The 27,868-nt window shown below is 41.9% G+C and overlaps 1 protein-coding gene and 1 long non-coding RNA gene across 5 annotated transcripts in view; one reads left to right on the forward strand and one right to left on the reverse strand.

The window, feature by feature from the left end:
- Nucleotides 1–307: 307 nt before the first annotated feature.
- Nucleotides 308–11,944, reverse strand: LOC119738734. Its single transcript, XR_005272497.1, has 4 exons — nucleotides 11,841–11,944; nucleotides 5,347–5,405; nucleotides 4,583–4,827; nucleotides 308–1,662 (listed from the first exon to the last, which is right to left on the reverse strand). It is a non-coding gene; the product is annotated as an uncharacterized LOC119738734 (long non-coding RNA).
- A 10,968-nt stretch (nucleotides 11,945–22,912) lies between these two features.
- The window catches only part of LOC119737019, a 48,173-nt gene continuing 43,217 nt past the window's right edge, over nucleotides 22,913–27,868 (forward strand). For 2 of the 4 annotated variants that reach the window (XM_038211081.1, XM_038211082.1), the window contains exon 1: nucleotides 22,913–23,526. In XM_038211081.1, coding sequence (XP_038067009.1) covers nucleotides 23,434–23,526 — 93 coding nt within the window. In that variant the 5' untranslated portion in view covers nucleotides 22,913–23,433. The remainder of the gene's footprint in view (nucleotides 23,527–27,868) is intronic. The other 2 variants (XM_038211083.1, XM_038211084.1) reach the window with 2 other exon arrangements.

Consider the following 27,868-nt stretch of genomic DNA (forward strand, 5'->3'; position numbering starts at 1 on the left):
ATAACCCTTGTACTTTCAAAGTAAAGTGCATTTGCAGTTCGAATCATGCTAATGTGGAGTGCTGTGGCCTCGTCGTTAAGGGCACTGGATTCGTGGTCTGTGGGTAAAGCTGCGGGTTATGGGTTCGAGTCCAGCTGGGGTCATGGTGTGTGTGCCCTTGGGCAAGGCACTTTGTCACTCATTGCTTCTCTCCACCCAGGAGTAAATGGGTACATGTGAGGGCAGAGATGGTTATTGTGATTGAATAAGCTTGCCTGCGCCTAACAGGCAGCATCCAAGCTGTATACTCCCCAGGGAGCTGAGATGGTATTTGGAATGTTGGCCCAATGATCAGGGGTATTAATAATAATACTGTAAGCGCTGTGATTTAGTTTACTAATAAGAGCGTTCTTAAGCCGATTATTATTAGTAGTAGTATTAGTATTAATGTGCATCATGAAACTGTTAATAGTTTCTGAAGACATGCACAGGCGAACACCAATTATGCTAGGTTCACACATTCCCAACTTATTGCCACGAGAAACGCCAATCTATCCCGAATAAAAATTATCGATGGCATAAGGATAAAGTAGCCCCGATTCGCTATGTTGTAACAATAACTTAAGAATGAAACAAAAATAATCAAGAACTAGGTACGAAATAGAAGCCGAATCAGACCGAACCAAACGGAATGATTGCAATTTAGTGCAGAATAAAATAGAATTTTAGCGATTTCGTCAAGACTAACATACGAATAACTCAAGAATTATGCCGATTTTGTGTATTTGTAACAGAAGCATCCCGAGGCAACCAAGAACCATTCCCCGATTTACTCAAGAATTGTTATTCGCGGTGATTCGACTTAAAAATTGGGAATGTCTTAACCCTAAAAGGGCCGGGCTATTTTGACCACCTGTCAGCCGGGGGATTCTGCCCCCCCCCCCCCCCCCCCCCCCCAAGATCTCGGCCATCGAGTGACGAAAAATTATGAAATTTGGTACATGCAGAGAACACCTATTCATAAACATACCCAAGAAATATGATGACTATAGGTCAAAGGGTTTTGGAATTATGGCTAATTAATTATTTATATGCACGAATGGTAATTCTGCTCTGTGTATACGCTATACGTATATGGGGAAATTCAGTTTTCACGGCGGGTAGCATCGGAAGATTTTTCACTGCGCGGCAACCCGTGGTCCGAATTTTATGTTGTTGGTATCAAAAGATGCGCAAGGCTGGAGGCTAAAAAGTCAGAACAGCTCGGGTCGCGAAAAAAAATGGTTAAGGCCATCGCGGAAAAAGCTGGGGGGGGGGAGTTAACCTAGCATTAGTCACTTGAAGTTAGAAAGCGTAACATTAAAAAAAAAGAGTACAAAAATAACAACAAAATAAACTGTGTGCGAAATATTAAAAGGAATATACATTAACGTGCTCAAACATTCGTTATTAGTAAGTCTATTCGTCCTATAATGTGTTTTAAAGGTTTGTTTATGGTCTGTGAAGACTAGAAAAAAACCACATTTGTAATTCACGACCTAAACCATTGCTGCAATTTTGTCTTCATCCAAATCGGCCATTGTATCCGCATGTACATGGGTCGTATGCGGACATACAGCTTGCATCAATTCAGCACTACTGCTGTAAGGAATCTTCACCATTATGCTGCAACTCGCAGGAATCCTAGAAATAAATAAAAAATAAAAGAGACATAGGAGCTGTAAGTTTGGTAACGATATTATACAAATCATACAAATTGGAAGGATGCAGTCTTAAAGAGTACAGTGACTGTTGGGGGACATCTGCGGCCTTTTGTAGTTTTTTAATCTACCTTTGCAGGTTTTGTGCTGAGTGATTTACAAAAGCTGCGGGGACTAAGCAGGATAACAGGCAAATAATAAGAATACGTGGTGTGACGTCATGCTATATAACATTCTGTTTGCTGCCCGCAACGACGGCGTTTAGAAAAGGGGCACCAGTTGGATAAACGGTACTTCAAAAAGCAGCTCTGAAAAGTGTTTACATTTTGTTTTATGGCAGATATAACTGTCCGTTCTTATGGTTTTATATTGTAATATAAAAAAATAAAATGACGCAGATGTCTCCCAGCAGTTACCCATGATCCTCTTTAACGCCAGGTAAAGTGTCGCTGTTTGACTGGAACGCGTTTTGACCTCTCTTTAATCAACCATTGGGGGTGTTTAGGCGTCCGTAATGCGAGTGTTGACCCCTAATCACAAATTTTTCTGCCAAATGAGATTTTCAAAGAGATGAACTATCACCAGCACATTTGGGTGGGGCGGTAAAAACTGTGACTGCACAATATTAAACGTATTTCCGGAGCATTTAATATAGGTAGAGAAAAAGTCCGTAGAATTTATGTTCGTAATTTGAAAAATTTATGATAGACCTGTTGAGACAAGACTTATTCCTTGATGATTTTACTATGCTTCACGTGATCAGTAAAATAAGCTTAGGGTACTATACAGCTAGGAAAACTGGATAGAAAACTTTCCACACAGTTTGACCTATACTTAATAATAGGCCCAAGACCTAATGACGTGTTGTTTACATGTGCTCTTTCCTATGTGGTAGACGGTCCTTATAATCGTCTGGCATCCCGACTTCGCTCCCATAGGAGGCACATATGTAAAACAAAAAAAAAGCCATTACGTCATTAGGTCCTAGGTAATATTGATACACCTCGCTTGAGCCTGTACATTCCAGACCTTTCCCCACTTACAAGTTAGAAAGGGCGTAGATTCCGGGTGGGATTACCCCCAACACCAACCTCGTCCCCAGTGCTTACTTTATTTCCAACCTAGTTTCCAATAGTAAACCCTGGATAGGAAACTTTCTTCCTGCATCCTGATTCGATACGGCAATTGGCTAGTAATGGATTTTTCTCGTGTACTTGGTTTTGTTATTCACAACGTGCAGTACGTGTTTTCGCGATTATTCGTCCAAGCCTTCTCAAAAAAACTAATTTCCTTCCCAGTTTGTTCATATTAATATGAAATGTGATACTATATGTTGTCTCGGTAAGATCGTAACAATAATTTAATTAAATAAATCGTAACTCACGTTATGCTCGCGCTGCGACGAATTGACTCTGCTTTAACCCCAGACACCGCATACAAAAACAAACGCAAATGTAACGCACAAGCAGGCACCAGACTATTCCTCATTTGCATACGCGTTCAAAAATCTTGCACATGCAAATGATCCAATACCAGGGTGAGAGAGCAGGTAGTGATGGGCGCGTACTGCTCGACACCCTGGGGTCGAGGTTGCCCCAACACTTTTTTGAACTGGGGATGGGCCACTGAATTATCCCCCCCCCCATTCGAAGAAATAAATAGATAGAAAAGAGGAACATTTAAAGAAGAGGCCAGAATCAATGCGGAAATGTATATTTCGCGAAATATTCCCACTAGCAATTGTCGTAGAGGGATAATAATAATGATGCTCAATAATTTATACCCACCCAACGCGCGTGTTACTTTAAAGAGCGCTCGATAGTGTTAGAAGATGTCCGACGACCCCCACCTCCGACGCCCCCTCCTTTTTTGAAAATGTCCACGGTCGGTTAGTTTACGAAATTTCACCATCATCTTGAACAGCTGCAGCCAGATGCTTTATACATAGGTCATAGGCCACTTCCTTCAAAAGATTCTGTGAAGCTCCAACCTCGTCCCCAGTGCTTACTTTATTTCCAACCACGTTTCCAATAGTAAACCCTGGATAGGAAACTTTCTTCCTGTATCCTGATTGGATACCGCAATTGGCTAGTAATGGATTTTTATCGTGTACTTGGTGCTATATATTCACAACGTGCAGTACGTGTTTTCGCGATCATTCGTCCACGCCTTCTCGAAAATACTAATTTCCTTTCCAATTTGCTCATATTAATATGAAATATGATACTGCATGTTGTCTTAATAAGATCGTAATAGTTTGATTTCAAAAATCGTGTTTTCGTAACTCACGCCGTGCTCGCGCTGCTACGAATTGACTCTGTTTTTACCCCAGACACCGCATACAAAAACAAACGCCAATGTGTAACGCATATCCAGGCACCAGACTGTTCCTCATTTGCATACGTGTGCAAAAATCTTGCACATGCAAATGATCCAATACCAGGGTGAGAGAGCAGGTACTGGTGGGCGCGTACTGCTCGACACCCTAAAGACGAGGTTGGTGAAGCTCATCAGAGTATCCCAGCGTCCTGTTTGCAGGGCGGGGGGGGGGGGGGTACGAGCGAAGGGTAACCCGTGCGACAGTCTACTACGCATGCGTACTTAGCCTGTGCATCAATGCTCGCGCGCGCGTTTGGTAAACAGCAAAAATAACATTTGGCACGTGATGGTGAATGGACCAATGGGAATTCGACTTTCGGTCATGAATATGTATGAGCCTTAATACTTTGTGAGCCGCGGCGTGAATGGGAGCAATAACAAATGTCACGTGATGTTAGTTCCATCAATCATAATGACAAGAATGTGGATTAAACGAAACGACTCGTCATCAAGCTTTGCCTTAGTGTGATGATTAACGTTTCCTTGAAACTCAGGCCTCTGTAAGACTGACAAACGTATCTTACCAAGAGAAGAAGAACATCTTGGATTTAAGTTGACCATCGTCTTTGCGTTCCTGCCAATCGAACACGGCGAAACGTAGTTCCCCGGATCCAGTCAAATCACGAACAAAATCCGCGTAGGCGCCGCCCTCGGCTTCCGACTCGATGACAGTCTGGCCTCCAGTGATTTTGGAGATGAACCATTTCCGGTCTTTACTTTTAACCCTATCGTATGCGTCTTTAAACGCTTGGTTGGGAGCTACGCCAGACTGGAAAAGAAAAGAAAACAGCTAGCGATGATTAGGCAAAGGGACAAAAACATGTTTACAATCATGCCTTTTCAAAAAGCCAAGGGGCCCCTTGTTCTCGTGCTGCAGAGACTACCAAGCAGCATTTTCCAAAATGCAAACTTTTCAAGATGGCTTCCGTCTATTGTGGAGTCCCTTAAATCGATTCAAAACATGCCTTTTAAAGGTACTTCCTTTCTTCTTTATGCATTTTCGTATGTATTATTCCGGAGCTCTGTGAAACGCTAAACATGTTTACTTTGCCAGTACATAAGGGTACAATGGCCAATTGTTCTTCATAGATCCACTGCTTCTAGGAAACCGAAGAAAAAAAAGAGTTCAGTGTGGCTTTGTGATCGCTGATAGGATCAACCTGCCACGGTGGCGAGGATGATGCCTACCTCATTGACCCAACGGCCTTACAGTGGTCAAGAGTTCAAGTCGGCGTGAAATGCCATTCTGTCGTCTGCAACTTGACTATAAAGTAAAGTTTAAGCTCACCATTTTTCTGTGCAGCGAATATTCTTCGGTTTTCGTCTGTTTCACGATCTCGACTTTACCTATACGGCAAATCCAAACATTCATGCATGTTAGTGTGAGTATAGTGGGATATTCAGTACCTTAAGCCCCAGTCACACTTTCACGGTTGGAGCAACGAATATCCACGGTTTACCCAGAATCAATTGATCACGATGAACCGTCGAGAATCGTGGAGAAATCGACTTTATAAGAATGCACTACGGTTTCAGGACGGATAGCCACGACTGTCATACGGTTTCTCTACGAATATACAACGGTTTATCAAGAATACAGAGGTGAAAAATATCGACGGTATTTACTGAGAATAATGACGTTAATGCCACGGTTGTCTGCGATTGGGTCACGGATCACCAAGATCAGTCTCCTACAAATGAAACGTGGATATTCTTAGTATATAACCTTAGCAGAACCCTAGCACATCTGGGAGTATCCGTAAGACATTTGTAGCGACTTCATAGATATTTCTACCACGAATGAGCTACGAATCTCCAAGAAAATTTACAAATAGTCACGAATTGTCCTACGCATGTCTCACAGTTAGTTGTACTACGGATTAATTTTCATGACGGTTCACCACGGAAGTTATGAACAGTTTGAAACTTCCGTAGCCCCTCCACGAATACCCAAGGAAGGTGACAGATAACCACGGAGGTACTAAGCACGAATACGGTACTCCCACGGTTTATCACGAATTTCAAACCGTGGAGATCTGTACGTAGCTCCAAACCGTGAATGTGTGACGGGGGCCTACAACAATTTATTCGTCACCGGCACCACGAACTGTACACGTATTTTTGGGTGTCAGTTCGTGAAAACCTCGTAATCAACAATTTCGGTTTCACGAACTGACACCCGGTATACTGCATGGGCGGATTCAGAACACAATTTTTTTTTGGGGGGGGCAAAAAACAAATTTGGTCCCCAAAAAGTGTGTCCCAAAAAAATTATGGCGTGGGGTTCAGGGCCCGCTTCAGGGACCCGAAAATGTTTGGATTCTAGATGCTCTGTGGTGCGATCTGTGGTGCGATGTTTTTGAGGAAAATATGGTGGTGTACTCAGTGTCTGCCTTTATTGTGAAGCCCCCTTTGGCCCCCCCCCCCCATCCGCCCTTGGTATACCGGTAGTGCGCGCGCGCATTGACACTGACGCCCTATAGGAAGATTTTCGTTTTCGCGAACTGACACCCAATCATGATGCGGCAATCCATAACGGAAGAAAACGGGTTGAAAAATTGGACACGAATTTATTCCATCCGCATACTTGTGTGCTTATACAAAATTTTAATTTAAAAGCGTTTTAATTGGTGAAATTAAGAAAATGTACGGGGTGCGCTCTAAAAGTGCCGCACTGTGGAGGATGTCAGTTCGGGAAACACAAAATATCCCGGTTTTGTGCAGGGCACTCACGCGCACTTGAGTGTCAGTTCGTGGTGCTGATGACGAATCAAGACGATTTCAGTGTTTGCGCCTATCATTTTCCCTTCCCCGTGCTGCCCCACCCAAGACGTCACTTTTGAAGTGACAATATCCCTACCCCTCAGGCAAAATTTAAGTGACAATTTTCGACATACATACAGGGGGGGGGGGAGACTAGTGATCGCCTGTCCATTCAGTACGTCAATGGTAACACTTTCTGGAGTGATCAAAAAAGTCCACACCCGGCCCTGGGTCATGAAAAATGTTACTAAACCCCGATATCGGACCTGGGGCAGTGGAAGGGGGGTTAGGGAGAACATTTCGTCGCCATCTTTACGAAGAGGCGAATTTAGTCCTTCACCGTCTAAACAAACAATCGAGATTATCGCGTTTTAAGTTTGTCCTTTTTTATTTAACAATATGAAACGTAAATTTACAAAGAATGTGCAAGATTTTGGTAAAAGAGGAAAGAAGAGATTCTAATCTTCCTAACTGTAGCAAACTTTAAAAACAGTGGTTGATTAGTTTTGCATAATTAATCAGTTAAGTGACGTGGCTGTTCGTGAAAACGAAAAAAACCGACAAATTAGCAAATTCGCCCCTGTTGCTGTGAAATTCGGCCCTTCGCCAACGCTAGAGTCAGTACGCACAGACTGATGTCGCCCTACTAGTACTGCGCTCTCTGTGAAGTACCGAAGTCGCTTTTGTCCTGGATTTTAAACTACTTGACAAATCGCTCGCAGTATGTTAAAATGAATGCTGCTGGCACGCCATCTAGTTCGATATATTCAAATACTGGCGCTCCACAGGGTACAGTTCTGGCTCCTTTCCTGTTTTCGTTGTATACATCAGATTGTCTGTCTTCTGAAATGTCATGCCCATTAATTAAATTAACCGACGACACTGCGATGATTGGACTGATTAGTAAGGATGATGAGCAGTTATATAAAAATCAACTTCAACAATTTGTCAACTACTGTGATTCGAATTACTTCAAATTAAATGTCTCTAAAACAAAAAAAATGGTTATAGATTATTGGAAGTCACGTCGCCTTCTAGAACCTGTTACCTTGAAAGGCAGTGTTGTAGAACTTGTCACATGTTACAAATATCTGGGTGCCGTAATTGACAATGAATTCAGTTGGCATGAACATGTGGATTTCATTGTAAAAAAAAATAATTCTCGCATGTTCTTCCTCAGGAAACTAAATTTGTTCTATGTTGATCGTAGAATTCTGGCAACTTTTTATGACACTGTGGTTGCTAGTGTTTGGGGCTACTGTCTAATATGTTGGGGTGGAAATGTTGGGAAATGTGAAAAAGACCGCATAGATAGAATTATAAAACAAACAGGAAGGATTTTTGGGGAGTCGCGGCCGTTAGTGGACACAGCATAAATTATGAAACTGTGTTTTATAATGTGTCGATGTTGTTATTGTATGCGAGCATTTTATATTACCCCAGTGGGATATAATAAAGATTTTTTGATTTGGTTTTTTATTTTTAATAATCCGGTTCGTTCGTAAAAACGTCATACACGCACGTGCACCACTGATTACGAGCGCCCATTGGATAAAATGCTCGAGTTGCGTTACAGCTATAAGCTCCGTGCGCCAACTGTAACATCAAGAAAAGAAAAAAATATTGCTGTAACTATATTCGCTGATTACGGGAGGGGCGAAAACCCCGCGAAAACCTTTTTGGGAGAAAACACGGGGAAATTCCCATCCGGCTCCTTATTATCTTATTTTTATGGCAACCAAGTTTGTTTAACTCCGTAGATTAGCACATATCTAGATTTGTATAATCAGAGAAATCAGCGGCAAATACACAAATAATTATTTGCAGAAATATTATTACTGACTGAACGTTTTACGTAGTTCAGATTTGAATGAGGCTAGTGAAGTCATGGTTCTCAACTGCACATGTAAGTTATTCCAGATGATTGTACCAGATACAGCAAAGCTTGAGGCATAACATTGGGGGTTTTTTTGCAAAAGGAATCCTCAAAGCCATATCAGAGGATTGTCTCGTTTCACGAATCTGAATAAGTGGTGTAAACATATTTGTCATATACAAAGGAGTAATTTGTTTATACATTTGCAAACAAGAATAGCCTTTTTATACTCTACTCTTTCAGCAAATGACATCCAATTAAGATAAGTCCAACGCTTCATAAGTCCGACGCCTCATAAGTCCGCCACGCCTCATAAGTCCAACGCCTCATAAGTTCGACGCATCATAAGTCCGACGCCTCATAAGTCCGACGCCTCATAAGTCCGACGCCTCATAAGTCCGACGCCTCTAAGTCCGATGACTCATTGGTCCGATGCCCCAACGCATCATAAGTCCGACGCCTCATAGGTCCAACACCCCATACATGTAGGTCCGACGCCTCATAGGTCCGACGCCCCATTATAGGGTCGACGCCTCATAAGTCCGACGCCTTATAAATCCGGAACACGTATTTTCCGTTGTCGAAAATATGAGGCATCGGACTTGTGAGGCGTCGGAGTTGTGATGCCGATTCCCTAAGTTCAAGGCCTCATAAATCCTACGCCTCATAATTCCAAAATTCGGACTTATATAAGAGGCGTCGGACCTAATGAAGTCGACGCCTCTTATATAAGTCCGACTTTTTGGAATTATGAGGCGAATGACAGCTTGCAAAGGCAAAGCGTCTGTCGTTGTCAAATAAAGCTTATCCAATTACGTACTAAGACGCTGTAACAGAGCATTGAAATTCATGAACCCCAAAACATGACCTTTTGAACGTTGTGTTTCTCAGAAACTAGGTTCGGTATGATTGAAATGTTAAATTATAACGGAAGAAGAAAAATCGCTGTCATCGATGCCGAAACGTCAACACTGGTTACTGGTAAATCAGACCTTCAAGTCGGGAAGAAATCGTTCGAAAACTTCCCCAAATATATGTATTTATCACAATTTGTAGGAATCTACTCAAGTTGTTATTTCACGAGTACATGTAATTGAACACTTGTCTTATATCATCTAACTATATTCCGAATTTCAGCTTTATCTGTTGATGCGAACGCTTGTGTTCAACCTGCAATGGAAAATTTCGACGAGGATTTTTTGCCTACTAAACCCACGTGTTTGGTTTTCCTATAGCACAATAGGCGCTACGGTTGACCAATTTCGGCCCGGCAACACAATGGACGATCGAATATTAGCATATTCATTAGCGTCACTGGCGTCACTCGGCGAGCCTTTGCTGGGAGTCTCGGTATCGACCCATGGAAGCCGGGGAAAAGGGTGATATTTATCAATTAAGAACTCGTAAAGGAGGATTTTATGCAAACTGCACACCATAATGGATAGGAACATTATTGATATTCGTGAGGCTTTTGTAGTTTCATTCAAAATAAAGTGTAAACCTTTAGAAATCGCCCTTCGCAACCACATGCTGATGATGAGGCGTCGGACTGACGATACGGCCCAACGATTGATCGGCACAAAATTCTGTGTATGGTGTATATTACATTTTGAAACACCGCAAACCCCCGAATGTGATTGTGAATTCTATTGAAAATAGTTTGGGGATTGGTTTTAACAATGAGAGTCCAAAATCAGATCCACAGCCCAGCTTCACTTTGAGGTTTGAGCCGTGTAACCCTGAGGTAACGATGTTTTCTTTGTCTGAGGTGTAATAACTCGAGCCGGACTCGAGTCCCATTTTGGCGACTCGACACAACTAGACTCGAGTTCCAACGGGCAAAGACTCACTCAACTCTAGTCAGTCACTTCTCTTAAAATGAATCGATCGTTTCTATACTGCCTCACCATTCACGACATGGCTACAAGCAAGTTACTCTCAGCTTTTGGTCTTTCTAAAGTCAAACTATACGTGTACATGTAAGCATACACGTTTTTCTATGGTGGCCCTGAAGGGACATCGCATATCGCAAACGTGTGCGCATACGTATGCGATGTCGCGAAATTTATCGCGAATGTATGCGCACACGTATGCGATGTCGCAAAATTTATCGCGAATATGTGCGCACACGTATGCGATGTCGCGAAATTTATCGCAAATATATGCGCACACGTATGCGATGTCGTGAAATTAATCGCGAATATGTGCGCACACGTATGCGATGTCGTGAAAACAATTCGCGAATATGTGCGCACACGTATGCGAATTTGTTTGCAATGTCGTGAATTTTATTGCATACCTTGTCGCATACCTTTCAGTAAAATTCCTAATGAACTGGGGAGTTGTAGCAGCTAGTCTGGAATCTAGACGTACTGTTAGATATAAATAGGGTCTGACTAATAAACCTTCGCGCGCACGCTGTTCCTCGTGCAATCGTTATTACTAGTACTGTCGAGCGCAAACTTGCTACTTGCGCAACTTTGAAATTTGCGCGCGCAAGTTTCAAGTGCCCTTACAATCTTCAATTTTCAATAAACATCTGATTTTTCCCAATTCCGCTTAAAAAAAACAAGGTCTACCCCTTTCAATCTGCAATTTTCCAGAAACATCTGATTTTGCCCTAATTTGGCAAGGTTAACCCCTAACAACTTTTGACTTTTCATACAAATCTGATTTTGCCCAATTTTGCTAAAATCAGATTGCGCAACTTTGAAAGTTGCGCAAGTAGCAAGTTTGCGCTCGACAGTACTAGTAGTAACGATTGCACGAGGAACGAGGAAATGGATTAAAAAAAACACCCAGACACAGCAACAAAGGCTGTGGTCACGCACTCTGTATTAATTATGTTAAGCGGCACGCGCCCGGCTAGCTGTTGTGGCATCACAAAACACTGCATCGGAATTGACCAATCAAACATTTAGTCCCGAATTGGAAATGAAATGTTGTCACGATTTAGTAAACTCGACTCCCAATAGCTGAGGCGCGAGATCGCATAAATCTGCATGCTTGATATGTCAGACGTTATACTGAAGACTTGGCTCCGTGGATAACGGGTGATACCCAGACTAGGCTTGACATTCGATAGGCCTACCTCCTATAACTATTGTGCCTATTTTGTATATACATACAGATTCGCCACTTACTTCAGTTGAATGAGAGTTTGTAGAACTCGTACCTTACGTGCGTGCTTCTCTGCTGAACAGCAATCCTACTATGCGAAGAGTAATTTCGAGCAAGGCCTTTTCAATAAGCTGATCAAAGGCCATTATGCAAATTATATTGAAACGTTGCATGATCTCAAAGATCAATGCAAATTCTATTGAAAGGTTGCATAGCCCTGGTGCTTATTCCCCAGGATTCCTTTGAAATGGAAATAGCTACACAATGCATAAATAACCAGCTCTCAAGGCTTCTTGCAAGGACGCCTTTGAAAACATTGAAAAATAAATAGACCAATCCAAAATAATGTACCATCGCAACGGTGACGGTAAAAGAGTGTCATCACGCAATGTGGGAATCTGGGTAAATTCGCAACGCCCATGCAGGGCAAAGTGGGAATTTCAACACTTATCGCCGCAAAGTACACCAAAATAAACAAAACTGCCATTTTGCCAAGGTTCAGTAGTGGCGCAATGTAGGAATCGTACACTCTAAAAGGTCCTGGTACAGAGTCGACACGGTATCCGGGTCATAGGGCCTGAACCTTTTCTGGGTCAAAAACCATTACCAGCACGTTGTCGTAAAAGTTGGTACCTCGATCCGGTCTCAACTTTTTCTTTCAAATGGGGCTTGCGGTCGCTGCCGAAGTTAATTGAACGTGATGTGGAATAATAAATAACTGTCTGATATTTTCTACACAAACCTCCGGTGAAGGGGGTTTTGCATAGAAATTTCAGATACCAACGTTTACGACAATGTGTTAGTAATGGGGGCTTCGGAAAGACGCTAGCATCATTTAATACAATTCTATTTTTGCCAAAGTGTATGTGGGTGTATGGGTTGTTGGGTGAGCACACGAGAGCATTAATCTATATTTTGTTTGCTTGATTTCTATGGTTTTTGTTTATTATTTGAATATTTACTTCCTTTTTGTGGGGTGGGCGTGGTTATTTTGGAAAGCAAATATCTCCAAGGATGGGGAGGAATTGTTTCATCGTCACTGAAGATTATATATAGCAGGTTCATTGTCTTTAATGGATATCCCCCGATCCGTCCCCCACCCACCCACCCCACCATGGGCGATTTTTTTCTAGAGGGGGGCAAAACATATTTTCCCCCCAAAATTCTTGTATTTCTCAACAAATTCTCGATTTATCAGTTTTAGAGGGGGGCATGGACATTTTGCCCCCCCCCCCGACTCATTAAATTTACACCACTATGACTTCGCGCCTCTTTTTCTTTTCTTTCTTTTCTCTTTTTTTTCTTTCTTCCTTTGCTTTTCCAGGGGGGGGGGGGCAAGCGCCCCCCTTGCGCCCCCCCCCTCGCGACGCCCATGCACCCCACCATAGCGCACGAAGTTTCAACAGTAACCCCCCAACCAACCCCCCCCCCCCAACCCCCCCCCCCCCCCCCAAACCATTCCAGTTAGGGTTACGTTTCATCAGGGTAACCCTCCGTTTGGGTTATTACGATCTGTTAGGGTTGCCAACACCGTTTAGGGTTATGATCTGTTAGGGCTCCTCCGTTAGGGTTAAGGCTGGCCTTAGCTATCGTGCCAGGGTGTGATACAGGTTCCCAAGCCTGCATGCAGCCATTTTGCAAGTGGCATCCTTCCACTTCCTCGGGCAAATATGACCCACTTTGCAACCGTAATTTTATCAAGCCTGCCCCCAAATGGAAGTCCAAAATCCAGGGAGATGATTCTTGGACATATATACATAATTCCATCAATTTTAAAGCCAAACGGTCTCCGTTTTCAAAAGAAATTGTGGGGTCACATTTTATGCTAATGAGCTCGCGTAGAAATTCTCACTCTGCACAATCAAACGCGAATTAATTGCGGCCTCTGTAGTTCGATTCGCGCCAGTCGGATATCGTTGTTATAATCGCTGTAATAATAATGACGTTATCGGCACTCTTTGTGGGTTGGCCAAACGAGTTTTATTCTTGAAAATGTACACTACGTACACCACCTACAAACTCAACTAAAGCAATACGTTTGAAACCTTCTAGCTTTCATATTTTATATTGGGCGGAATTTTTGGCTTATTCGGGGACAAACAAAACTGCCCCCCCGCCCCTCCAAAAAATTGTTTTCTGCCGGCATTGTCCGGCCATTACCAGCACGTTGTCGTAAAAGTTGGTACCTCGATCCGGTCTCAACTTTTTTTTTTCAAATGGGGCTTGCGGTCGCTGCCGAATTTAATTGAACTTGATGGGGAGTAATAATTAACTGTCTGATATTTTCTACACAAACCCCCGGTGTAGGGGGTTTTGCATAGAAATTTCAGATACCAACTTTTACGACAATGTGTTAGTAATGCGACACTTTTCCTGGTCAAAAGACCCCTTTTTGGGTCAAAATGAGATTTTTCCGGGCGAAATGGCCAAAAAAAAAAAAATTCGGTCTCTGGTCAGACCGAAGCTCCGGTGTGACAGGTAATTCTGTCCCCCCTCGTAAATGTGTCCCTCGGACGCATTTACCGGCTCATGACCCGGTAAATATGTCCGGGGGACACTTTTACCTATGTAGATTTGTCCCCCTCCAGGTAAAAATTTCCCCCTGCCCAACGGTGAAAGTGTCCCCCTGGTAAATGTGTCCCCATGCAGTATGGAACAGCAGCGTGTCGCGTCGCGCCAGTACATGCTGCAAGATTTGTGGCAGTGATTATCACACGTGTACATACGCGTCTCCCTCTACAATGGAAATTCATCCAATAGGAAATTTCGTTACGCGCTAGGATGGGAACACAGACCAATCCAAGTAGGCGTTGTATCAATGAGACGAGGGCCATCGCCATGCATCGCCGCTGTATTGGCCTATCGCGGTAGAATTGCGATAGATTTCACCGTACTCCGAATCAAAACATTGTGTTCACATATTATCTAATAGACCAAATTAAATTATGAAGGGCAGACTAAAAGTCCAAAATGTATACGTTGTAGAGTGAATTCATAAAAGCAATAAAGAGAACTGGCCTTCCGGGTTTCAAAAGAGGGGGACAAAAAAACCCGGGGGCGGGACAGAATTACCTGGAGGGGGACAGAATTAACGGGCCGGGGAGGACACTTTTACCTAAGTAATTCTGTCCCCCCGGACACTTTTACCGGGGGACAGAATTACCACACCGGAATTGATGTAGACTTGACTCAAGTCGGAATTGCTTTAAGTCGGTATCTTAATTTAAAAAAGAAAGTAGCAAAAATCACTTAGTTTACGTCTTTCCAGAACCCCGACAAGCAGTGACAAGGTACACTTCAGCGTGCGTTCCACCTCAGTGATTGCACCAGCAGCAGGCCTGCGGCGCGGTGACGCGTGTCGCGTATAATTTTGCCAATTATCCTCATTGAAGTCCGCCATGAGAGTCACACGTGTATCGGCGGCTGATGCACGTGCGCGCTAGCGATAGGTTGAGTATTACTACGCGTGCCTTCTTGCAGAAACATAGATCGGTTGATAAACATCTAAACGTTAATTTCATTTTGATAATTATTCATGAAGGGTGGACAAATCTAAAAATGTATACCTGTGCGCTGAATTTATTGTAATAACATCAGTATAACAACTTATGCGTGCAAAACCAGGGGGGACAGAATTAACTGGAGGGGACAGAATTACCTGGAGGGGGACACAATTAACGGGACAGGGGGGACACTTTTACCTAGGTAATTCTGTCCCCCCGGACACTTTTACCGGGGGACAGAATTACCGTCCACACCGTAAAACAATGCGCACACACTGTATGTACATTGTACAATACGCGTATTATACGTACATGTGTGTGCATGTAGCAATTCCACTTGAAAATAACATGTACATGTACGTTTTTAACATGATGGTCCGGATTCGACGCATGAGGGCGCGCGTTATGTACTGTAAGTATGCGATATGCGCTGTGAATGGATTTACTATAATAGGCACAGACTGAGCGCAACCCAGACTTGGCCAAGTCTAGAATTGATGCGGCGACGCGTTTTGGTTTTTTTTTTTTTTTTTTTTTGGTGGCTTTTTTTTTTCAAGCTTGTATTGAACAGACAAGTATTGTATTGTACAGTACAAGGTGGGTACTATTTTTGCTTTTTTGTGTCCTCATTATACATTGGTGTCCTCCATAATTTGCCTTGGTGCCCTTTATCATTTGCCTTGGTGCAATTTCCCCATTCCTTGGTGCTCCTTGGTACAAAAATTTAGGGAGACGCGGCAATAGAGGGCGCTGTTGTAGCTTCCGTGTTAATTTGAAGGGAAAAAAGGTTGACGCGCATGATTAAAATCGACGCGCGCGCTGACCAGAGACCGAGTATGGTTTTTTGGGGGCCTAAACTTGGGTGATTTTAACACCCCTTTTTCTATGGCAAATTAAATGAAAATTTCACGAAATTCCTACTTTGCCCAGGTTCGGGAGTATGTATAGCGCATAAAATACCCTTGTGTCATTTCACTTGAACAGTTCAACAGTTACAGCCCGATAGTCCGAAGGTTCGATAGTCCAAAGGTTCTTTAGTCCAAAGGCTCATTGGTCCGAAGGCTCGTTAGTCCGAAGGTTCAATAGTCCGAAGGTTCGATAATCCGAAGGTTCGATAGTCCGAAGGGCCCATTAGTCCGAAAATAGAATAAGGTAAGGTTCGATAGTCCGAATAGACGATAGGGTTCGATAGTCCGGATCGACAATAAGGTTCGATAGTCCGAATAGATGATATTAAAGGTTCGATAGTCTGAATATACGGTAGGGTTCGAAAGTCATAATTGACAATAAGGTTCGATAGTCCGAATTGAGAATAAGGTTCGATAGTCTGAATGGACAATACGGTTCGTCAGTATGACACTTCGGACTATCGGACCTTACTGTTGATTCGGACTGTCGGACCTTATTGTCGATTCGGACTATAGTCTTTTCGGACTATCGAACCTTATTGTCAATTTGGAATAATGAACCTTCGGACTATTGAACCTTGTTTTCGTTTCGGATTATTGAACCTTCGGACTGATTAACCTTATTCTAAATTCGAACTTTCGAACCCTTCAGATAAATGAACCTTCGGACTATCGGACCTTCGGACTATCGGGCGGCCCCTATGTCCAACGTTGTAACCCCCCCCCAAAAAAAAATGGTTTACAAAACTATTAAGATCCCTCCAATGCACCTCCTCCCGCTTACCGGAAGTCATATATATAGTCATAATTATAAATAGACCAGGACAACATCGATTGAAGTCAGTGATAGAAGTCAGCCGGAGAGAGGTGGTGTGTGTTCTGTAAATTATTGTGCAGACAGTGACACATTGAAATCTATCTAAATTCTAGCGTATATTTCTGATTTGATTAAATTGCCAGACAAGTTTCCATGCCTCAAAACTAAGTCAAACGCCCCTATTTTTATTGAACACAATCGCCAGCACAAAACCAGATTCATATTTTGTTAAAATCTATGCATGCCCAGAATGATCACACTATAAGGTATTCGTAGTTCCAGATCTCCCAGATGTAGCTAGATGTTATCAGGGTACTCTCCAACCCAAACTAGAGAAGGTTAAGGGCGGATCCAGAACACAATATTGGAAGGGGGACCAAGAAAAACATTGGTCCCCCCTTGTTGTTGTGGGGGGGGGGGGGGGTCTAGACTCGCTGTAGTGAGATCTGAGGCTATTCATTTCTGACAACTTTAACTATTTTTTTAAGGAAAAGAGGGTGCTGGTGTACGCAGTGCATGCCTTTATTGCGACGTCACTTAAAACAAATAATAAACTGGTTTCATTTTTTTTGGGGGGGGGGGGTAGGAAGACCTTGAGAATGATGGGAACACGAGGTTATTAAATATCAATCCGTAGGGTGATGGGAATTAGCAAAATCATCCCTCTCATGACTACATTCCTGTTTTCGTTGAATCCTCTTCTGGGAATTTAGGGGCTCCACGCCACTTGCTCAATCTAAAGACACGTAATCTTTTCCTCGTGGGCTTTATAATTACGAAAAGTGTCGTAGAGTATCTATGAGTGAGTATGCTGTTTGTCCACTAGCGAGTGGACGGCCCCCCCCCCGGCGGATTTTAGTGGACAAAATTTTGTTTTCAGTAAATATTTACATAAATGAAAATTTTCAGTAAATATTTACATAAATGGTTTAGCGAGTTATGACATTAACCCAAAAAATGAAAACCAGCTCAAAAACTATTACAATGCGCCGTGAAAATCGGCATATATTCATATGTAGGTGCAAGTGAGTACTTCTTATTAGACCATCTTCCCTGAATGATCTGTATTCAATTTTGAATTTTTTTAAAAAGTTTACAAATAAGTTTTTTTTTAATATTGTGCTGTTTTGTGCTGTATACATGATCCTATACTTTGTTGTAATTTTAAGCTTCTACTCCTTTTAACTGTTATTTTACAATTTTTAATTCCTGTAAAGTGTAAACGTGGTTATATCAGCGACTCTTTTGTGGCTGCCTACCTCGTGTTTTTATATGAATAAACCAGAATAATAAAATTCCCCAGTATGCATAATAATGGTCAGTTTTGAAGAGCCCCCCCCCCCCTTTGAAGATGGGTACCATCCGGCCGCCCCCCCCCCCCCCCCCACTTTTTGATTTAACGGAGGCCAAGTGTCCGGAGAAAAAAACACATGCCTACATTTCGTCGCGGATGTGCGGTTGCCCCCCCCCCCCCCCCCCCCCACACACCAAAAGCTGGCTAAGCTACTGTTTGTGCTACAATTTCAAGCACTTAATATTGATGCTTCTTTATGCATATTGGCTATAAATGTATTGAATTAGTATGCAGAAATCTGTAATCGTCAACACGATATAAAGGGCCTTGCTCACGAGGAAGCCATTTTGGTCGTGTTCCCTGAATGTATTTTATAAATTGTGAACTGTTGAATTGGATGGTGCCAGACTATTTAAGAATTGGAGCTTCACTTTCACTTTGTTTTTTAAATGTGGCTTAAAACATGAGCGTATAATTAATCACAAATTTTAAATTATTCATAAGAGCAGACTGGTATTAATTTGTTGCTTTCATTTCTCTTCGCAAGTTCCAAAATGAAGATTTTACCTCGCTTTCAATTTAATATGGCCGACTCGTGAACACGGTTTTAGTACACTCAACAAAAGAAGAATTAAGTCCCCGCTTAATACTTGTTTGTCTAACTCAAAAACTACTGGGCACATCTTGGTCAAAGTACGACTGATCAGTACAGAAATTCAAGTTTGGCCCAAAAGCAGCTGATAATGTGTACAAAATTATGCAATTTATCGTACCGAAAAAAGTTGCACTTGTGTATACATGCACGTATACAAAAATGCAACTGTTTTCGGTACCATTTTGTCATAAATTGCTTTAATTCGTACACATTATCACTGTTTTGGGCCAAGTAAAGAGTATGGCTGGATTGCTAAGGAATTTCTGAACTGATTAGTCGATTTGAGCGAGAGGTGCTCAGTAGTTTTTGAGTTAGAAAAAAAGAGTATTGGAAGGGTCGATAGGAAGTGGGTGAACCGAATTGTTTGCCATCTTAATTTGCTGTGCACGCGAGTCGAGTCCCAATCACACTATATGAGGCGGGCGCGGTTGAAGACTGCACATTTGGGCTGAGTTTCTGGAGATTATTTGACGAGTAACGCATACAAAACTGGGTTTCAATTAAAAAAAAAAATGGAAAAGTCGTGCATGGCCATTTCTGGGAAAATATAATTTTGTTAGACTTTGTTGAAAAAAGTAGAAAAGCTGGGTATTCTCGGGGAAAGCATTCTGAAATTACAAAGATTGGCAAAATTCTGCTCAATAATTGCACACAAAAACGTTCTAAAATTGTTTTCTAAACCACACTGGAATTTTTTTTATTCAACGGCTTCCTGTGTAGGTCATCCATTTCAAAGAGTCGAGTAACTATTATTTGGAGTCATTTAAGTTAAGGCCAAAAACAAAAGTCTCCGGTTTCTGGTATGCGCGCGCGTCGCCGTAGCCATGCGCGTCGGCAAAATGAAAAAGGTTTTTTTTCAATGAAAGATGATGTCTAAAAACCGCCAAACTCACTGGTTTGACTGGAATTCTGCTGCTGCACAATTTTCACGTGTTTTTAGATGGGGTTATGATCGAGAATAAGCTTTATGTGGCCTCTCTGAACTTCATATATTTGCACTAAGTTTAGTCGGGCACCATTTGCAGTCATCAGTCTACATTTGGAGCAAAAAAGTCAGGTAAAAAAAAAAAAAAAGCCGCGTCGCCGCACCACTTTTTGGACAAGCTCCATACCAGAAACCGGAGACTTTTTTGGGGGCCTAATTCAAAGAGCCAGTATGGTCAATTGAACTTCGCGCAAATACACGCATGCAGGGTGCACGCATTTGCAATGCGCGGTTGGTTATAGAAAGGACATATGACTTTGTTATGGAGCGAACTTATGCCTAGTTCTTTGTCATAAGTTCAGGGACACATTTTTGTGTCCCACAACAGTTTTGGTTGCTGGTTTTCCTACACGTAGGAATGCCGTAATGGTAGGAATGGTGTAACAGAGAATAAAAATAGTTTGCGGTTCAAATTAAACTTTGTTGTGGAGCGAACTTATGCCTATAGTTCCTTGTCATAAGTTCAGGGACACAAAAACCCACAACAGTTTTGGTTGCTGGTTATCCTATACACGTAGGAATGCCGTAATGGTAGCAAAAAAAGTGTGTAGGCCCTAACAGACAATACCAACAAAATACATGTGCGATTCAATGCAGTCAGTAAAGTTGCATTAATGGATCTTGGGTTTGTGTTGTGGAGAACAAGGCATTAGATATGCATATGCATGTAATGGACCAATCAGAAGATGGGAAACGGATGTCGCTTGGGGAAAAATGATTCGCGGCCGGGCGGCGGGGTGTTATTGCCTACAAATGTTGAAAAGGCTAGTGACGTCTGGACCCACAATGGATTTTTTCCCCACAAAATTGTCGATTGTGTAGCTGCTCCATCGAAATTAGGGACCGCCAAGTATCATGCGCTCGCAAACTAGTCGCCTATTACGTCAACATTTGGCGTTGTTTGTTTTACCTGGTCAAGGTCTGGTACGCAATCGGCAATGTACATTTCACCTCAAAATATTTAAATGTGTTATGTAAATCTGGTGAAATTATCACACAGAATGGTGACTGAAAAGGCTTGTTTCGAGCCGCGTACGTACGTATCCCGCTTGCGTGCTTTTTCTAATGATCCCTAATGTTTCTATAGCCCTGGTGCAATTTGAGGTTTGAGTTAATCCATGTTAATACGACTAGCCTCGCCCTGTACTTAGAAATTCTCCACATAACTCGCCAATGCAACGATACTTAACATCAGGTAATATGATTCATTTTCATTTATAAAACCGAAGAAGACAAGAATTGATATCATTAACTTATAGTTATTAAAACATTCCTTAAAAAACATTCTACTACATAAACAGAGTCGTTCACTTTGAACATATCGTCGGCTGGTGATATGTACAGCTGTATATATATATATGTTTATGATGATACAAAGTGAATCAAATAGTTTTTTTGGCGTAAAATGTATGAGTTGAAATTTCAACCTGTTTTTTAATCATCCTTTAATAATCTTTTGCTAATAATGTCAACACTTCTTTCGACATTTGCATCAGCACCACCACTACACATAAATTGGCAATGGAATTGAATGCATATATATGCATAAAATATCTTTTTAATAGCATGAAAACCAAAAAATATTTTAAACAACAAGCAAACACCCCAACACCCCAACAAACAAGCAAACTTCAAACAAACAAAAACGTGCATCAGGCAAGGGCGGATCCGGGGGGGGGGGGGGGGGGCAACGGGGGCCATGCCCACCCCCCACCCGGCACCCCCCATAAAACAAACCTATTTTTTTTAAAGTGACGTCGCAATAAAGGCAGGCACTGGGTACACCACCATCTTTTCCTAAAAAAGTGGTCAAAGTGGTCAGAAATTACCTCAGATCGCACCACAGAGCATCTAAGAACAAAATTCGGGGTCCTTAAGCGGGCCCCAAACCCCACGCCGTAGTTTGGAACCACGTTTTGGGGGACCAAATTTATTTTTTGCCCCCCCCCCCATAAATGTCACATGTTCTGGATCCGCCCTCTAAGCGACATCAGGCCCAAGGACAAGGACATGGCCACCTAAAAATATCCCTGGTCGGACATGAATTTCCTTAGTGGATGTCACGCCGCATATTATTGCCAAGGACTATTCAGCGGTGATTTGGTAAATACACTGTAATCGTCAACCTTGTTTTTGCTAAAAACATTTATTTTACTTGGGTTAATCGTCTGTTTCTCTTTTTTTGAAGAATTCAACGCCCCCTCGGCAAACTGCTGTGGTATAGAACTCGTGTTTAAAGAGACAATTCAAACGAAATAATGTAACCATCCACTCTCCCTGAAATCATTAGTCAGTTTTCTTTGGCAGTATTATTGTTCACATGTCGGGTTTTTTTCACAGATGATAAGTTGCCAGACGATGTGTAAAACAGGAAAGCACTGCGCATAGCGATGTGAACAATACTGCCAAAGAAAACTGACTAATGATTTCAGGGAGAGTGGATGGTTACATTATTTCGTTTGAATTGTCTCTTTAAACACGAGTTCTATACCTCAGCAGTTTGCCGAGGGGGGCGTTGAATTCTTGGCGTTGGGGGGCCTTGAAAAAAACATTGGTTAAAGTGGTCAGAAATTGCCTCAGATCGCACCACAGAGCATCTATAAGCCAACAAATTTTCGGGGCCCTTAAGCGGGCCCCGAACCCCACGCTGTAATTTTGTTGACCCACTTTTTGGGGACCAAAACTTTCTTTTGGCCCCTCCCAAAATTGTGTTCTGGATCCGCCCTTGCAAGGAAACCCCTAAAACAATGGCCGCGGATTCGTGGGGTGCGTGGAAGGTTTTTGCGAAGGTTTTTAACTAATTAAACAAGTTTCAGCTGAATATAGTTTCGTGTGTCCGTCATTTAGTGGTATAAAATTTTTATCGAGAGATGATAAGCAAGAATGTCAATATACCATACGTCATCGCGGCATGTTTGCTTTGCATACCACGGCTGATTGTCATTTTACTGCGGCCACTTCGCTGAGCAAATACAATACAACGAAGCACTTCTCACATTGGCAGAATTCTGGTTTAATCATTACCGAACTAGTTGAATGGGATTATGAGGGTGACAACATTTTCTGGTCAATATATTGAGGAAGTTGGCTTCACGAGTATTTGAACAGAAAACCATAAAACCACACACGCATCATACGACACAATAAGTTCCGGGTAAATGGCATGACTGTGCTGGTGGGGCATTCCTGCGAATCGACGGGAACTTGGTTTGACAATCGGACGGACAATGCGACTACCCAAGCGTGAACGTACACGCATCACAAATCAATCGTGACAACGCGTTACCCCTTGCCAAAGAAATAGGCACGACTATCATACTACACCCATTCGTACATGAAGGAGTGTAGATCTGTTTAAAAACAATCAGGTGACAAGATAAGAGACGAACAATATTTTTTCCACCAACGGCCCATTTTCAGTTGACATCGCGTATTGGACTGTCTAAGGATCATCATGCCGTCTCGATCGGCACAGGCTTACCGTGGAGAGAGAGATGATGACGGGTGGGTTCGTCCCTACGACCCGCACCGGGACGTCGGTGAATGGGTAAGTGCCTCTGTGACATCCCGTATAACTACCCTCACGATCACCGTGATTCTTGGTACATGGGGTGCGGGTCGAATGTGCCGATCGACCGCAGTCCGTAATCCCTAATGCCTGGTACAGTTTGCTTAATCCGCATGCGGAAATGGGTCCTCACTTCTGGAAACACTTTTCGTTCTGGAACCATCGTGGAATCGAGTGGACACGATTTAAGTAAAAAAAAGGAGGCAGCTTTTATCTTAGGATTTTTTGTTTTAGTTTGTTTCGTACCCAAAGAAGCTGACAGGTGTACACGCGTGCAGTCAATATTAAGAGCCTATGTCCTTCACCCACCTTAACAGCTTAATTGAGGCTCTTTTACTAGCGCGACTGACAGAGGGACCCCCGGAAAGATCTCCATATCTGGCCATCTATATCTGACAGATCTAAGTGTTTTCTAAATACTTCAATATTTTCCCTGCTAATTTTGACTTTTTTAGGACATATTATCACTTTCTGATGGCTGATAGTTCACAGTGAAGGGAAAAATGGTCCGATATGGGGATCTCTCCGACCCCCCTCTTTTGTTTTGATTATTGTGCTACCAGAATCTCAGGAATTCTTTTGAAATATCTAGGGGATGTGTTTAATACTAGTCTTGGGTGTGTATTACTATATGGAGAAGGGGGGGGGGTGTTAGGGGGTACCCCTCTGTCACATATGCTGGGTTTATACATGTATAGTCGAATCATGGAGGAAGGCTAAATTCATAGTTTTGTGTGAGCTAGTCTTTGCAGACTTACTTATCAAACTTTGATGCATATATTTGTTTTTTGGGGAGGGGGTGGGACCGGGTGGGGGATAATTAAACCATGGTTAAACTTGACTTTCTCAAATAGCGCGGAAAGAATGTTGCATCCTGACACAACTTTTTGCTACATAAAAAAAATGTTGAAAAGACGTGAAACTGGAACCAAGAGACATTTCCAATTTTACTTTGAAAATGTACTCAACACTCTATAGACTTTGTACAGAACCCCCAAAAGTGGCATCTGGTTACCTAATTTTTTCCATTTCTTGTACACACCAAAAGAACCTGACAGATGCAAAGGGCATCAATTGCTTCTCAAAAGTAGGATGGACATACCTTGATCAGAACTTATAATGCGAGCGTGAAACACGATCAAAACCCTAACGGTGTGGGGTTCGAGGCCCGCTTTTATATAAGGGTCCCAAAATTTTTTGGATGGTAGACGCTCTGTGGTGCAATCCTGAGGCAATTTCTGACCACTTTAATCAATTTTATTTAGCAAAAGATTATCATTAAGCATAATTTTCGAGTTGGGAGTTATTAAATCAGCTTTTCTGAGCTATAGAATCATAATAGACTACAGACGATACAGACGATATGATATCCCCCAAAAAAGTGGGGAGGGGTAACTTGTCTCCTCCCATCGTCCCCCACTGATTAATGCCCATGGACAGATGTTAAGAAACTTTTCCCTGTATCACTCCCCCCCCCCCCCCCTTTTGTTCTTAGCTGAATTCGCAGTTCTGTGTTTAGACCTGCTCTTTACAAGTAAGGGTTACCATATGGTTAATGGTCATATACTTAGCGCCTCTATATAACTAAGATCGAAGCGCTTTTAACTAAGATTAAACTTGCAATTCACAAAACTTACCTTTGAATTAGCACTTCTTGTTTTGATTTGCTTTTGTTTTGTTAATCTATTTTATGAAAAGTAAGGTGGGAGCAAAAGTAACTTTAACAGTGACATAGCCAGGATGTTTTCAGCAGCAGGGGCACAAGCCCCCCCCCCCCCCCCCAAAAGGCACAAGACTTCTGAATTTGAAATGGTTTATTAGGCCTACCATTTGACCATAGCTGTCAAAAGCTGAATTGTGGTCACATTACAATATAAACATCATAAGAGTTGTACTTACTTGTACTTGAAAATGAGGACATTGTCAATGACATGAAAAGCAATCACCGGAGAGCAGTATTTAAAAAAAAAACCCATGCAAATAACATCTAACGTAATAAATTTATCGATTCAAGTATCAAAGATAAAATTCACTTTTAACTATAGTAGTGTTTACAATTGGGAAACGTAGAACATTAAAATTTCTTTTGAATATGAAAACAAATAATATATGCCTTATAAGCCGCCTATTTTTGTACCAGATAGATTAACAAGGGCATGCAAAAGTCTATATGAATGAATATGCGTGTTGAACAGAAGCAGACAATATGGCAGCTGCCTAAACTATCTATAGTCTTGATTTTTCTGACGATAGATCCAGAATAAAATAATCCAGAGACAACCATAAATTAAAAGTTCTGATAATAATCTGGATCTATATTTAAGCTGCATGATGTTGCATCCCTAATAGCAGTCATGCACCGCATGCGTGACTGCTAAGCAGCCAGGCCTGACCCCATAGAATCCAGTAGAGGTCGTGTAAGCAGGGTTGCATGGGGCCCAAATATTTCTTTGTGTTCAAGGGTGTGCCCCACCCCCATAAAAATATTTCAAAAAGCTTTAGAAAACGTGACCAGGTTTGCAAAAATGAGTATTTTTATCAACTACTGTACGCTCACCACTCGCATTCAACTCTAAAAGAAGTAGAAGAAAAGAAAGATCAGGTTTGAAAAGCGGAACGTCAAAGTCAAAATTCAGGCACCTAACTGCAACTTTTCAGTGCATTTTGTTCCACAATGATGATCGAGACCCCATGCACTGAACATATCAGTGTAAATTATTTGTAATTCATAACACAGTGGCTAAAATGGAGTACGTACGGTTCAGCCAAATGATTTAAGGCTTATTTTAAAATAAGGCTATTTTGATAAAATTTTGCAACATTCCAGTGCCCTAGTGACACGTTTGGTCCGTTCAGATCCATTAATCCGATGGCGCTTTTGTACAAATTGAAGACTACCAATACACACAAGTTGGATTGATTTTCAAAACTGTAGGCTTTGTTTATATCTTAGGGTTTCTTCATCTTTGACTTAAACGCCCACATCAAATGAAATGACATGCATGTCCTCTTTACCATACTGACTTTTGATGACATATTAACGCAAAACAGCAGACTGTTTTACAAAATGTAATATAAATTGCCCCGACTCTCCCCCCCCCCCCCCCAAAAAAAAATCCACTAAAAGAGCAATTCAGAAAGAACGTACCATCACTTTTTTCATCATATATTATCTCAATCAAGGTCAGTCATGGCAAATGTTGACATGCATCTGGGAGTGAGAAACATTTCCTCTTTTGTTGAAAAATACTTTGAAAATGCACTTGACTCTCCATAGACTTTGAAATCAACCAAAGAAGTGGTGTCTGGCAGTGTTGTAGGTCTCGAGACCGGTCTCGGTCTCGAGACCACTTTTTGCTGGTCTCGGTCTCGGTCTCGGGAGCTGTGGGCTTGGTCTTGGTCTCGGTCTCGGTCCCCTTTGGTCTTGATATTTTGGCTGGTCTTGGGTCGAGACCGGCAATATGTAGCTTTTACAGCTCGATCGATTACTTTGTGTTCACTTCGTTCAGTACGGTTGATAGTTAAAACGTTTGCTAGCCCGTAGATCAAGTTTGTTATATATCGTGGTCGGTTTGGACTCGACTGCACGTTGGAAAGTCCCAAAAGTACATGTAAAGCTGCAGCAGTACCAGTCACTGAACGATTTGGAACAAGTTCGGCATTTATCTGTTGTGTCAGGCACATAAACAAAGTATAAACTTGTAACAATTTATGCAATAAGGCCTGCCATTTTTGGGGATTGTGTAGTTTAGCCCACCCCTGTGGGCGTAATCACTTGCATTTTGTATTCTGATAATAAATGAGGTGCTTCAAATTAGTTATATTTTCGACCCCACACAATGTTCTCTTTAATTTGGGACAGTATTTTGAAGAAAAAGTAAATTTTCCTACCTGATTTTCCAGCATTGAACTCACACACTCTTACCAGTTACCACTCACTGTTGCCATGAGAGTGTATGATGAGACCCCATTTTCTGGCTGCTCATTTTGAAGTACCCCGTTATTCCTCAAAAATTAAAATCCCGTTCAGAAAAAAATTTAAAATCCATATCTGGCACATTCTGGCTACCACCTCGCAACTTGTGGGTCTACATGTACAAGTCTACATCCTATGACAGAAATTTTTAAAATTAATTCAACATTTTCTAGCTCCCATTTTTTAAAATCAAGTACACAAGTCTTGTTAGAAGTTAAGTCCTATATTTATTTTAGGAAAAAAAGGCACAATGTAAAATTAAAATTGCATCTTTAAATATCCGTTAGAAGTCATAGCTGAAACCAAGGGGTGACTGTGGAGTTTAGGATTCGAGTTCATATAACA

The sequence above is a fragment of the Patiria miniata genome, unplaced genomic scaffold (assembly GCF_015706575.1).
Source record: "Patiria miniata isolate m_02_andy unplaced genomic scaffold, ASM1570657v1 HiC_scaffold_3, whole genome shotgun sequence".
NCBI lineage: Eukaryota > Metazoa > Echinodermata > Asteroidea > Valvatida > Asterinidae > Patiria > Patiria miniata.